The 14,633-nt window shown below is 34.8% G+C and overlaps 2 protein-coding genes across 2 annotated transcripts; both read right to left on the bottom strand.

The window, feature by feature from the left end:
- Window positions 1-275: 275 nt before the first annotated feature.
- LOC149533386 (taxane 9-alpha-oxidase-like) lies at window positions 276-4,261 on the bottom strand. The gene is made up of 3 exons (XM_089806928.1): window positions 3,247-4,261; window positions 1,194-1,515; window positions 276-927 (listed from the first exon to the last, which is right to left on the bottom strand). The coding sequence occupies exons 1-3, from the start codon at window positions 3,627-3,629 to the stop codon at window positions 664-666; spliced, it is 969 nt and encodes a 322-aa protein (XP_089663054.1). The 5' UTR covers window positions 3,630-4,261; the 3' UTR covers window positions 276-663.
- On the bottom strand, window positions 3,862-13,954 carry LOC149533385 (uncharacterized). Its single transcript, XM_089805846.1, has 3 exons — window positions 13,658-13,954; window positions 13,385-13,561; window positions 3,862-3,996 (listed from the first exon to the last, which is right to left on the bottom strand). The coding sequence occupies exons 1-3, from the start codon at window positions 13,952-13,954 to the stop codon at window positions 3,862-3,864; spliced, it is 609 nt and encodes a 202-aa protein (XP_089661972.1).
- Window positions 13,955-14,633: the final 679 nt, after the last annotated feature.

Raw genomic sequence — 14,633 nt, 5'->3', positions numbered from 1 at the left:
GATGGTTGTCAAATTTAACTCAGGTATATTCGATTTATAATACGATTTGACATGTAGATGGTTGTCAAATTTAACCCAAAAAAATAAAAGTTAAATTAACATGCTCACATCATCCCACTCCAACTATTAACTCCAACTGTTAAATGTTTATCGACATTAATTAACTATGATTAGATTATAAATACTTAAGAATTAAATATTAAAAATAGTATTAAATTATAAATTTGGATAAAAATGTATTATGTTACGTTTAAAAGGTGACAAATTTGTTCAGGTTATAAAAAAGTTAAAAACAAATCATAAACTTTATGAAAAACTGAAAACAATACTGACAATTATGAGTGTGATGGCATGCGATGGCATGAGGCATAGCCGCTGCCCCATTTTTGGACGTGCAACCAATGCATAATAATTCCCAGTTAAGATTAAATTTCCCCTGCATCTTATCAATTTTTCCAAGTTCAACTGGCATCCAAGTTCAAATATGCTTAGCTCAACCAATACATCGCCTGCTGTTGATAAACTTCAAAGCAAACAAAACCATATAATCATCCCAATCATATTAAGGCGGTCACATCCTGTTCATTATTTGGGGACATTTTTTTTTACCCTGCACACTTCCTCACCTGAAATTTTCTCTTCTTTTTTGTTTTTGAAAAAAACTTATGCTGATGGAAGAGGAATGCCGGCATAAGTCATCAACATCTTATCGTCCCTTTCTTTAGCGTTTTTCATCCTGTACTGAATAAACTCCCTGTTTTGGAATGGCCTGTAAAGCTGCGGGTGATCTTCGTCAATAAGCTCTGGCGGTGCTCTTATCTCCATCTCCTCTGGAAATACAGAAAAGAATGCCATCGACAGACGAGACTGCCTTTTCTTCAGCATCACACGGTGCTTCACATTCAGAACTCTGCCATTACTCCATGCCTACAAATGGGTCCGCCCATTTTTTTTTTTTAATTCAACAATGAGACTGTTTTTTTTCCAAAAAAATTGAGCCAGAGAATAAAGGGAAAACCCCATTTACATCCTCTCACTACCCATTGAATAGAAAGGAAATGAAAGAGATTTATACCTTAGACATTTCTGGAGTGAAAGAAAAAGAAAATTGAAAAACAAAGGGAATGGAGAATCCCCATTAATATCATATCCCTGGCCATTGAATTCAAAGGGGAAATGAAAGGGATTTATACCTGAAAACCATCGCCTGCCACGACGACGAGGGAGTGCTTGATGGGTTTAACGTCCACCCATTCGCCTCCCTTGAAGAACTGAAAGCCCCCTGCTTCATCCTCCTGTAGAAGTGTGATGTTGTTTCCGTCTGTGTGGGATGGAAGACCGGTGCAATCAGGAGAGGGCTCAGATGTGACATCGTACATGTTCAATCTGAAGACTGCCCTGTCATTGTTGAACTGCGATTCAAAGTAGTTCCCCACTCCCAGACTCTCAAGAATTACCTTCTGGACTCTCTTTGTCACTTCCATCATTTTGCTTGTGTACTCTTCCACAACTTCGCTGATCGCATCCACAACTCATAGCATCAACAGAGGAAACTATGGGTTTTTTCCCATATCAAATGCAAAAACAAGTAGTGGAAAGCCTTTTTGCCGTTAGTCTGGAAATGCCTCATAAATTAGTGTGACTGATTATTTTCTGTATTTTTAGGTGAGGTCATAGGTGGATCTGGTAAGATACGAATGGAAGGGAAGCCTGAGTTTGAATCTTACACATTTTGCCAGTTAAAAATGGGACAGTTTAATCATCAGGAAATGGTGAGTTTGGCCATTCATATTCAAGAATGCCACTACTGAATGATCATTTTAATGCTAGAAATTGAAGTTGCAGGATACGCCACCTACAACATTGTTTTTGTTCACTTATGTCCAACTAGGGTCCAATTGATAGTTGCCTAATTCTTAATTTGCCACATTAGCACGTCACAAAACAAAATTACAAGGATTGTCTTGCACCTTTTTTATTTCATAGTTCTTAGATTTTCATATTAAAACAAGAGATATGCACTCTACAAAGTAAAAATTGCAGCGTTTGATGTCTCGTCGACTGTCTTTGATCTTATAATTTTTAAGCATTTATATAAAGTAGATACAGCAGAAGATTAGAAAGCAAAAATAGTAGAATCTGAGGTTTCAGAAGCTAGCTTTAATCCAGTTATGAGTCTCTATATAAATCAGAAGATCCACACTTTACAAGCAAAAATAGCAAACTACTACTGATCTATTCATTGTCAAAAGTCCTTTATTTTATTCTAATGACTAAACAAGGATCAATAGTTTCCGACATAAATAATAATACTAATAAACATGTCAATAGATTTGACTTTAAAAAATATAACTTTAAGTCGTGATTATCTAATATAAATTTAAGTTGTGTAGATTAATTATCTGAAGTCACACTAACAGGTAGATTCTATTGAAAAATTATAAAATTTCAAATAACCAAATTAAACAAAATCCAAAAGCAAAAGATCGGCACGTTATAAAACGAAAATAGCACTGTCTGTTGTCCTCTAGACTATCTTTGACCTCGGAATTACAGAAGATCAACACTTCACGAAGCAAGAATAGCAAAGATGTGTTTGACACAATTAACCTCACAAACCTTCAACTCTATTCTATTCTTAAAAAATACTCTATTCTATTCTGAAAAATGGGCATTAAAATATAGTCAGATGCTAGTGCAAAATCCTATCAGTAGCTTTTCAGATTAATAATGAAACTGTTGTTAGCGTTTCAGATTAATAATGAAACTGCTGTGATCAATAGATTTAGTTTAAACAATACAGTCTCAATTTTGACTTGTTTTGATAGGTTATCTTAAAACACACTAATATATATCCTACTAAAAAAGAACTGGTATAATTTATAATAAATGACCTAAATAAATCAAAAACTTAATATATTTTATTTTCACTTCGTCCAACACCAATAGAGAGAGTGCATGATTCTTAAATTTCACGTACAGTGGACGCCAGACAGCTATTTATAATTTCAAATAGGCCACTTACTGTTTGCAGAATTCTTAAATTTCCCAGTGAAAAATGGGCCCATGGCAGACTTCACTAACAGCTACTTATTTATGGAGGAAACCTTACTAAAGAACAGCCTAAATGTTGTTTAACCCAACCAAAAGAAGCCATTGCCAAAAAAAAATAATGATTGCATTGCACGTGATCTTGCAAAAGAACTCATTAAGGACAAGAGAAAAAGGGGAAAAAAGAAAACTGACCAGAACTTTTGGTTGCCATGAGGCCACAGGGAATCAGAGAATTGTAGTATAGCTTCAGCATTAGGGACTCTATCAATGCCCACGCTTTCGTAGAAGGGAAGATGACCAACTCCTCCAATATAACGAGCATAATAAAGCGGAGGTACAGCAAGATCTTTTCTCTTGATCTCTGTGGGAAGCTTAAACACATCACGGCACACCATATCTGCGCTTTGTATAAGGCTGCCCTCAATCCCATGATTCACAACACGAAAGCAGCCCCATTCTTCAACAGCTTCTCTCACATTCTGCAAACAAACTTCATCTATAGGCCCTGAAAGGTCCAAAACAGGGATATCGTCATGCTTTGCCTGACTACCAACACTTGACAATGCAGGAGACATGGCAGCAAGGAACAAAACCTTGATCTAGGAAGAATATCAAATGGGCACAAAGCTATATAATGGGCCACCCAGTGTGTTATATAATGGGCAACGCAGTATATAATGACAAGTGAAGAATTCGCCGCATTTTATGCTTCTCGGATGATGGAAAATCGAGATTCCAGCGGCTGAGGATTGTGACATTTTCCAAATCAAATCGCAAAAGATATACTTAGAGTAGAGGGCTGGACAATTAATTTGCCCCCAGCGCAATCATGGCCTCATTATTTTCTCTATTGACAGGTGCCCCAGGGCAAAAAGTGCAAATCGAAAGGTTTTTTTTTTTTACTGCCCTAGCATCAAAGAAAAGATGGAAGAAATGGTAATACTGTGAAGCAATATAAAAGGAAATAAGCAGTAAATGTAGGCAGGCAGGCATCCACAGTATCTCTACAAAGTATTTGCCATGAAAACTAGCTTCCCGTCTGAAAAGGTTATTGAAAATGACAACTACCTCCCTTACTAGAAATAAACAGAGTAGTGCGAAAGACTCATCTCAAAATTAAGCTGCTTGTGAGCAGAACTGAATGGCGAAATTTGAAGATTGAAATCCCAACAATGTCGGGGCTGAGTAACGCGCGTCTCGTCTTCAAGCGGATTGACCGCCATTGAGCGTTATCAATTGTTAGAGCTCTTGGAAAAGTGGTTTATACTAATTCAGAAATATAAGCAATGGGTCACATCCAAGTAACATGTAGTCGCATAATTCCACTAGGCCCCGTTTGGTTGGGGAAGATGAATTTTCCTCATAACCAGGTTATCTGATAACCAGGTTTTCGAAAACCTGGTTATGTATTTTAGGAAGATAGTTGGACCGTTTGGTTGACATGGAAGATGAATTTTCAAATCCATATTCTGCGTTTGGTTGCCAATTTAGAAATTGGAATTGGAACAGAATATGACTAGGAATATCTTTTTGTTGCGTTTGGTTGTTCATTTTCTAATTGGAACTGGAATTTGATGTAAAATTTTTTAATCTTATTTAATTAGTGAAACACAAGAATTAGAATGAGTAAAGTATTAATATTTATGATTTAATTTATTTATAATTAGACTACATTATTATTATTTATTCTTGAATATTCACAGTTTTATTTTGTTAGTCAATAATAAATAAAATGATTATTATTTTTTATTTTAATTCTATTTATTAGCAAAGAAAAGTTAAAAATAATCATACATGCAATCATTTGTACGAAGTTATTTTTTGTCCCATTGTTGGAAATTGTGATCATATATATTATATATTTTTGAAAAATTGTGTAAGACAAATTTATCGTCGAATTGAATTTATTGTCAAGTTCATCCGAACTTCATAATTGTCGAACTCGAATTGAAACTTGAACCTTGTGACTTAGCCGCTAAATATGTGTGTTTGTGTCCTCTCTCTATCCCTCCCTATGTTTGTGTTCATCCACGTGATTTGGCAGAAGGATTGGACACAATAAATGTTGTTTATGCAGATGAATTATTGCCTACACTATATGAGAATTCTCGCATCTCTTAAGACTAGTTGCCGACACAGAGAGGGATTGTGAGGCGTGTTGTGGCTCTTGGTCGGTATCTTCAGAATCCATTGGCCATGGTTGCAACATTATATAGTCTTGGCAAAGAAATATTATCATTGAAGCTTCATTCACTGGAACATTTCCTTACTCCAGATGAAAAGTATGAAGCTGTTGAGCAGGTAATAGTTACAACAACCAACTGTAGGGGCTATGAAGCTACTTGTCTTTATAAATGCTATTGGTTTTTTTATGGGTTAGAGGGAATGGACAAGCAGCATCCGAAAACCATGTTATGGATCCATTGGATGATACTAGAATTCATCCAAAGTCATATGAATTTGCCAAGAAAATGGCTAAGGACATATATTGTGAAGAAGCTGGACATGATATAGATGATATGGATGAGGAAACACAAGAAATGGTTGTTGAGCATGTCAAAAATATCCTGATCTATTAAATGCCCTTGATATTGATGAATATGCTAGAAGTGTGGAGCAATGGACATCCAATAAAAAGCAGGAAACCCTTGCTGACATAAAGAGTGAATTGTTACATGGATTTCAGGATTTGAGATCGCCATATAAAGAGCCATCCCAGGATGAGGAATTTTATCTGCTGACTGGAGAAAATGAAGAGACCCTGTTAGTGGAAAAAATTGTCCCCGCAGAGTCCAAAATCATCGTATAATTTGTGATCTGGAATCAAGCTTGACATGAATAATATTGAAAGAGGAGCTTTCTGATGATCTAGATATAGATCCTTTAGAAAAAATTGCAGAAGGCAGCATCCTTACCTGTTGGGTGAAAACTATGACAAAAGTGAAGTACCTAGTTGAGTTAACTTGCAAAGAGAGTTCACTAAAGAATGATAACTATCAGGGTGCATAGGATAAAGATAAGGAGGTTAAGGATCCATATTTTGCGGAAGAGGATTCCATTTCACGAAGTGAACAAGAGAATGAAACCATTAAGTTCCTAACAGATAAAGAGCCAGGGGAGAGTATTATCCGTCCATGCTTGAAAGGGCCTACTCACTTGATTCTAACACTGAACATTTTCAATGGAGTTTATGCACACAAGGATATTGTGGAGGGAGGAAAAGACCAAAAGGATTTTGCTAGCTATCTTCGACTTGGAAAATACTTTCAATTGGGGAGGAGACATTTGAAGATCTTGATGAGGTCATAGACAGATATATATTCAAGAGAGGATAAGATATTTCAGTATTTCGTTCTACTATTTGGTGAGTCATAAAACACACATCAACAGACACCTTTCTACAGATGCAGGAACACACAAGCTCCTCTCTCTCTCTCTCACTCTCTCCCTCTGTCCCTCCGTCCCCCCTTCTTATCCCGCACTCTCTGCCCCTCTATGTATCTCTCCCTTTTAATAAATTTATTAAGTTAGTTAATTATTCAACAAAATATGCAACTAAATTTTACGTGAAATATTGTATAGGAAAAAATATACCATTTTACATTCACATACATTAAACATTTGATGAGAACTTTAACAAGAAAAATGATGCTTTGTTAATAATTGCTCTTAAAAAATGTGGAATTTTGGCAACATAGATTTTACATGCAATTTTAAAAAAAAAATCATGAAAATCATTAATCATATAAATCATATTTTAACATCATGAAATTCTAATAATGAATTTCACATAATTACTACAATATGAAAACTTGCTAACTTGATAGAACAATATCCATGATTTGATGGTGGTGTGAAAATACACCGTTAAACACGAAAACACTGAGAAATCCACGATGTATGCCTTTATGCCCCACATTCGACGACACACCGTTACATACGAAAACACTAAGAAATCCACGATGTATGCCCTTATGCCCCACATTCGACGGCAACCCTCTCATGCTGCTCAATCTTCCCATTACTGTTTGTGTTGTTAGATGGTCAATCCTGCATATATGAACTAAACATGATTGAAAAATTAAAACTTGATTACTTTTTTAATGGAATACACCAAGGAGTGGCATCAGAAATATTGATCGTTTACAAACACAGTAAACAATCATCCGATAGCTCATTTTTTATCAGCATGTGTGGTCTTGCAATATTAGCAAATCAAGAGCAATAAAAAAATACAAGAGAAAGACACTTTATCAATACCGTTGACAATCTTGTCAAGAAGCACGTACATAGGAAACCAAACTGTGGAAAAAAAAATAAGAAATTTAAAAAATATCCAAGCAAATTAGGAATATACATATAACATGGGACATAATCATGACTGTACAATCATCTACCAAAAATCCTCAATACTTTTGATAATCTTGTCAATGAAAACATACATAGGAAATCAAATAGGGACAAAAAGACAAAAAAATAAAAACATATGCAAGAAAATTAGGACTATAGATATAACATAGGACAGAATCATGAACTATACAATCATCTAGCAAATCACATTTCTATATGCTTTCAAGTTCTACAATTGAGCATTCATCATTTGCCACTCCTTGTGTATTCCACGTATGTATGGTTCAAATATAACTCTAATTAACAATGCAATGAACAACTATACCAAACGTTTACGAGATCATAAACTACGTGTTGTGAGAGATCAATGCAATACCATTAAACAAAGCCAACTAACCCTCTGGAATTATTTCACATGCCAATCGTGTGAATGCCAATGAAATGAACAACTAAACTATGTACTGACCAATGCCAATCATGTCAATGAAATGAATGACTAAACTATGCATATATCAAGTATGTATACATACGTACATACATGCGTGAACATACATATGCACAGACATACATATATACGCACATACATACATACATACACATGTACATACATGTGTACATACATACGCACCTACATACATACATACGCACATACATACACACATACATACATACATGCTTAGCAAAATAGAAAAAAAGTGCTCAGTAATGATTTCCAATATAGTGTTGTGACAGATCAATGCAATACCATTACACAAAGCCAATTAACCATCTGGAATGACTTCACATGCCAATCGTGCGAATGCCAATGAAATGAACAACTATCCTGCATATTGACCAATGCCAATCATGTCAATAAAATGGATGACTAAACTATGCATAGATCAAGTTTGTATACATACGTACATACATGTGTGTACATACATATGCACATGCATACGTACATACATGTGTGTACATACATACATACGCATAAACATACATACATGCTTAGCAAAATAGTAAAAATGTGCTCAGTAATGAGTTCCAGTATAGTGTTGTGAGAGATCAATGCAATGCATAGATCAAGTATGTATACATACATGTGTGTACATACATATGCACATAATACATACATATGTACGTACATACATACATGTGTGTACATACATATTATTTGTTTCAAATCTGTTTAGCAAAATAGTCAATATGTGCTCACTAATGAATTCCAATATAGTGTTGTGACAGATCAATACCACTGAAATGGACAACTAAACTTTGTAACAGTTTCTTGCCAGTAATGAGTTCTAGTATAGTGCTGTGAGAGATGAATGCAATACCATATAAATAGAGCCAATTCATAAGCTATGTATAGATCAATGGCAATCATGGCTTTTATCTAGACATAATCAATATGTGCTCAATATGTGCTCAATAATGAAATTTACAAGTATATCACTAGTTTTTATCTATACATAGCTGACCTATACATAGTTTATCATAGTTCTATTTCTATCTGCTATTTGCTTAACATAGTCAATAGATGTGGTAATTATTTGTTTCAAATCTATTTAGCAAAATAGTCAATATGTGCTCACTAATAAATTCTAGTATGGTGCTATGAGAGATCAATACCAGTGAAATGAACAATTAAACTTTGTAACAGTGTCTGGCTGTTTGTGTCAAATCTGTTTAGCAAAATAGTCAATATGTACTCAATAATGAATTCCAGTATGTGCTCACGTGATTACTTGTATATATCATAATGCCAATCATAATAGCAAAACATGGCAATTATGCTTTTATCTATACATAGTTGACCTATACATAGTTTATCACGGTTCAAATCTGTTTAGCAAAATAGTCCAATACATGCTATAACAGTTTGTTTAGAATCTGTTTAACAAAATAGTAAATATATGCTCACTAATGACTTCCAGTATAGTGTTGTGAGAGATCAATGCAATACCATTAATCAAAGTGAATCATGCCAATGAAATGAACAACTAAACTATGGATATATCAAGTATGTATAGATTCATGTAAAATCATTCAACATACTTATGATGTCATAAACTATGTACAGATCAATGCAATACCATTAAACGCAGTCAACTCATAAACTATGTATGGATACATGGAAGATCAATGGCAATCATGGCTTTTATCTATACATAGTTGACATATACATAGTTTATCATGGTTCAAATCTGTTTAGCAAAACAATCCAATACATGTTGTAACAGTTTGTTTAGAATCTATTTAACAAAATAGTAAATATATGCTCACTAATGACTCCCAGTATAGTATTTTGAGAGATCAATGCAATACCATTAATCAAAGTGAATCATGCCAATGAAATGAACAACTAAACTATGGATATATCAAGTATGTATAGATCCATGCAAAATCACTCAACATACTTATGACGTCATAAACTATGTACAAATCAATGCAATACCATTAAACGCAGCCAACTCATAAACTATGTATGGATACATGGAAGATCAATGACAATCATGGCTTTTATCTATACATAGTTGACATATACATAATTTATCATGGTTCAAATCTGTTTAGCAAAATAGTCCAATACATGCTATAACAGTTTGTTTAAAATTTGTTTAACAAAATAGTAAATATATGCTCACTAATGACTTCCAGTATAGTGCTGTGAGAGATCAATGCAATACCATTAATCAAAGTGAATCATGCCAATGAAATGAACAACTAAACTATGGATATATCAAGTATGTATAGATCCATGCAAAATCACTCAACATACTTATGACGTCATAAACTATGTACAAATCAATGCAATACCATTAAATGCAGCCAACTCATAAACTATGTATGGATACATGGAAGATCAATGACAATCATGGCTTTTATCTATACATAGTTGACATATACATAATTTATCATGGTTCAAATCTGTTTAGCAAAACAGTCCAATACATGCTGTAACAGTTTGTTTAGAATTTGTTTAACAAAATAGTAAATATATGCTCACTAATGACTTCCAGTATAGTGCTGTGAGAGATCAATGCAATACCATTAATCAAAGTGAATCATGCCAATGAAATGAACAACTAAACTATGGATATATCAAGTATGTATAGATCCATGCAAAATCATTCAACATACTTATGACATCATAAACTATGTACAAATCAATGCAATACCATTAAACACAGCCAACACATAAACTATGTATGGATACATGGAAGATCAATGACAATCATGGGTTTTATCTATACATAATTTATCATGGTTCAAATCTGTTTAGCAAAACAGTCCAATACATGCTGTAACAATTTGTTTAGAATCTGTTTAACAAAATAGTAAATATATGCTCACTAATGACTTCCAGTATAGTGCTGTGAGAGATCACTAATTAAATAGTCAAAATGTGCTCAATAATGAGTTCCAATATAGTGATGTGAGATTAATATAGTTTTAGTTTAGTGCTATTAGAGATTAATGCAAAACCATTAAATAGAGTAATCATGCAGCATAAGTCATTGCAATCCAGTTAGTAGCTGAAATAGCTAAATGGTACCAAATGTCATTGCAATCCACTCCACTCTCTCCACCTCATCCATCATCAAGAACCCTTTGGCTCTTTCACGTTGAAGCACGAAGGTATCATGTGCTTTCACGAAAATTGCTCGACTCAGTTCAGGGACAGCTTTGAGAGCAATATATGCAACAGTCAAAATATTATCATCTTCATATTTATCCACTTTTACAATCTGAGGCTTAATGAGGCCATCTTTCAGTTCCTTCATAGTTTCGCATATCACATCCAATGATGCAGCCAAAGATGTCTTCTTCCTCTTTCCCCTCCTTGATGATGATGGTGGAGGAGTCCCTCTAGCACTTGCACTCGACTGATTGGAATGATATAACTCTTCATCAATATCTGGTTGGCTGTCAAGAGGTGTACCACAATTGGTATCATCCTCATCAAACACATTAAATGCATCGTTCATAGGGTGCCCTTCTTCAGCATCAAGGGGTGTTGTAGATGCGAACCCTTCAGCAATGTCATTACCAACAATTACAGCCAACTCATTGAAATATTGGAAAGGTGACCTCTTATACATTTTTGCATTTTTGAATTCTCTCCTCTACATATAAGCATTAATAGATGGATTAGGTTGTAAGTTTTTCATTATTAAAATAAGAAGGAAAAATTTCTTCAATGAAAAGAGTACAAAGATGATCCTACCTTCAAAAGGTCATCCCACACTGAATCCTCAGCATCCACAGTTTGAGTTTCTTCATTCCAAGCTAACCCACTTGTATTTTTCAAGTCCTTCATTACTTTATATCCTACTTTCCATGTTTTTAGCTTATTCTTAAAATGATCTCATGACAGATTCGAGTTCATCGCTGAATTGAATGTCCTCTCTATCGCAGTCCATGCCTCTTTTTTAAACCCACCTTCACCTTTCCGTCCGAGATGGACTTGTTCAAGGAGCAAGTCTAAAAACTTGCGTTCCATCGATTTTGTCCACATTTTCTTCTTTGAAGAAGAAGATTTGTTGCTCATAGCGAGGGATCCATCTATATCACTCAAAGTAATGGGAGAACACATCTGTTTCACATGATCAGATCCATCCATGCTCATCATGAGCTCGGTATATGCCATTGTGTACTCCTTCCTGTATTTCATTTAAATTTGACATAGAAAATCTTTAACTATCAATTTGTAATACGTCATAATGGAACAAGGCTAACATATTGAATAGGTAAACGTATTACGATTTAAAGTAATCATACGACTGAAATTGAAAGTTATTGCTCTTTAAATTTAAATAGAATGCAGCAAGCAGTAACATCAGAAAAATAGGATTTTCAACGAATTCGTTGTTCTCTTCTTACTAGTGGGCTTATGATCTTCATCATTTGGTACTCCTTGCTGTATTTCATTTAAAATTGAAGATGATAAACTTTAAATATCATTTTTTAATACATCCTAATGCAATGAGGCTAACATTTAATAAACTTGAAAGAATTTATCTAAAGATGATACACATTTTAAGCAATAATTGATGATAACACATCAACATAAAAAAAACTACCAGTAAGACAAAATGGTGATATCAATGGCAAGTAAATAGTCATGAGCCCCATTATGAAGCATGTTATTGTACTTTCTCAATGCAAAGATGTATAATAATTGTGCTTTCTTGCATTTAAATCAATGTAATCTATATTTCAAGTTGAATTGTGTATTGCAGATATGATCAACAATTTTTGTACATAATGTAGGTGTGAAATTGAAAGTTAATGTTCTTTTTATTTAATTAGAATGTAGCAAAGACTGATATCAGAATAACGAAATCAAACACCATCATTGTATATGCATACATCAATTTAATCATATAAAGCACATTGCCTTCTAATAAATCATTTATTCTCGAGATCTATAATCTTCCCACATCCTATTTGCTATATCTTCTCGAAATTGGGCCCACTCATTTCTATCCTCCTGAGACAACCCATATGTCTCAAGTAGTGGCACCTCTATCCCATCATGATCATCTTCCTCTTCAATAGCTTCTTCCGATGGAAGGCCATCCTCTATCGTAATGAAATTGTGAAGTATGCAACATGCTAAAACAATATAGGATTGTGTCATGATATCATAAGACGTTGCATGTCTTAAGATTGGAAAACGCTGCTTCAGAATACCAAATGTACGTTCTACTGCATTTCTAAGAGAGGAGTGTCGATGGTTGAACAACTCATGTGCAGAGTTTATTGGGTTTTCTCTTGACCACTCTTTCAAGTGGTAGCGTGTACACCGATAAGGAGCAAGAAATCCGGGTGCATTTGGATATCCAGCATCCACGAGATAATATTTTCCTTTATAAAGAAAGTATATTGTCAATACTTGAACCATTTAGCATAACCTTGAGTATATTAAAATGTGATTTGGCTTACCAGGGGGAACTACAAGTGGATCTGATCTGGATAGAGCTGAGGCTAGAACATGGCTATCTGTAGCAAAGCCTTCCCAACCAGCAAGGCAATACTGAAACTTACAATCAAAGGAGCAGGCACCTATAACATTTTGCGATAGGTTCCCTTTTCTATCACAATATTTACCCTGTATGTCGACATCAACTCGCACTGGAATATGGGTACCGTCGATGGCTCCAATGCAATCCTGTGGGATATGATACACTGATCAAATGTATGCTCAAGTAATAATAAGATAAGGACAACATTCTAGACAATAAACTTGTAATAATGTGTGATTTACCTTGAAGAATGGTTCAAAACGATCCTTCCCACTAATTTCAGGAGGAGTGCCTGGACTAGGTGGTATGAAGTAATCTCTGTGAAGGGCTAAGATAGCCATCAAAACCTTGTGGAAGTACCGACTGACTGTCTCTCCTGAGTGCCCAAAGTTATGGGCAATCTTGCGGTTCCTTAGATTGTGCCCAAGGGTGTGGAGGAACATCACTAGTTGTTCCTCTAACTTCAAGTGGATCGTATCTCTCAAGCTTCCTTTCAGCCTCAGAATACGAGCTAGAGAAAAGAAGGCTACCCTACTCATCCGAATCTAATCATGACAATCCACCTCATTCGAATGAATAATGTCTCTACAAAAGAAATTTCCTTTTCTTATTCGTTTACCCATTTGACTACCTTCTCGGGCTACCAGTACTTTGGCTATGCCAACAAAAGCAAAAAGAATTGTGAGAATGCGGGTGTATGTGGTCTTCCTAACTATGCTTCCTTGGACCTCTATACTCTCCATAGGATCCATTAGTGACCTGAAATGTGGACAATTTAAACACTATCAGTTATGAAATATCAACTATCACCTATCGAGATACAACATGATTATTTGCTAGCCTCATTGCATTAAGAAGTCAATTATTTATTCAAATACAACAAGGAGTACCAACTACCGAGGATCATAAGCCCATAAAGAACAAATTACAATGTGTCATTATACTCCATGTAATCTATCTATACCAATGAAAGCATAATATTGATTCCATTTGTCTATATGTATACACACATGTATGTATATATGTATGTGCACACACATGTATGTATGCATGTATGTACGTACACACACACACATGTATGTATGCATGTATGTACGTACACACACATGTATGTATGTGTGTATGTACACACACACACATGAATGTATGTATGTATGTATGCATGTATGTACGTACACACACACATGTATGCATGCATGTAGGTAGACACACACATGT

Source organism: Cupressus sempervirens, chromosome 10, assembly GCF_028749045.1.
Source record: "Cupressus sempervirens isolate cs-2001-9-10 chromosome 10, ASM2874904v1, whole genome shotgun sequence".
Classification (NCBI taxonomy): domain Eukaryota; kingdom Viridiplantae; phylum Streptophyta; class Pinopsida; order Cupressales; family Cupressaceae; genus Cupressus; species Cupressus sempervirens.
This window is presented reverse-complemented; position numbering and strand designations above follow the sequence as displayed.

Bases quoted from the DNA above. Each gene is read 5' to 3' on its own strand.
- LOC149533386 (XM_089806928.1), bottom strand. From the start codon at position 3,629: ATGTCTCCTGCATTGTCAAGTGTTGGTAGTCAGGCAAAGCATGACGAT. The intron at 1,516-3,246 runs GTCAGTTTTCTT...GGATGCGATCAG, and splicing joins CATGGCAACCAAAAGTTCTG to CGAAGTTGTGGAAGAGTACA. The intron at 928-1,193 runs GTATAAATCCCT...ACCCATTTGTAG, and splicing joins TGGCAGGCGATGGTTTTCAG to GCATGGAGTAATGGCAGAGT.
- LOC149533385 (XM_089805846.1), bottom strand. From the start codon at position 13,954: ATGAGTAGGGTAGCCTTCTTTTCTCTAGCTCGTATTCTGAGGCTGAAA. The intron at 13,562-13,657 runs GTAAATCACACA...CATATCCCACAG, and splicing joins GTTTTGAACCATTCTTCAAG to GATTGCATTGGAGCCATCGA. The intron at 3,997-13,384 runs GTTCTAGCCTCA...ATTGCTTCACAG, and splicing joins GCTTTGCTACAGATAGCCAT to TATTACCATTTCTTCCATCT.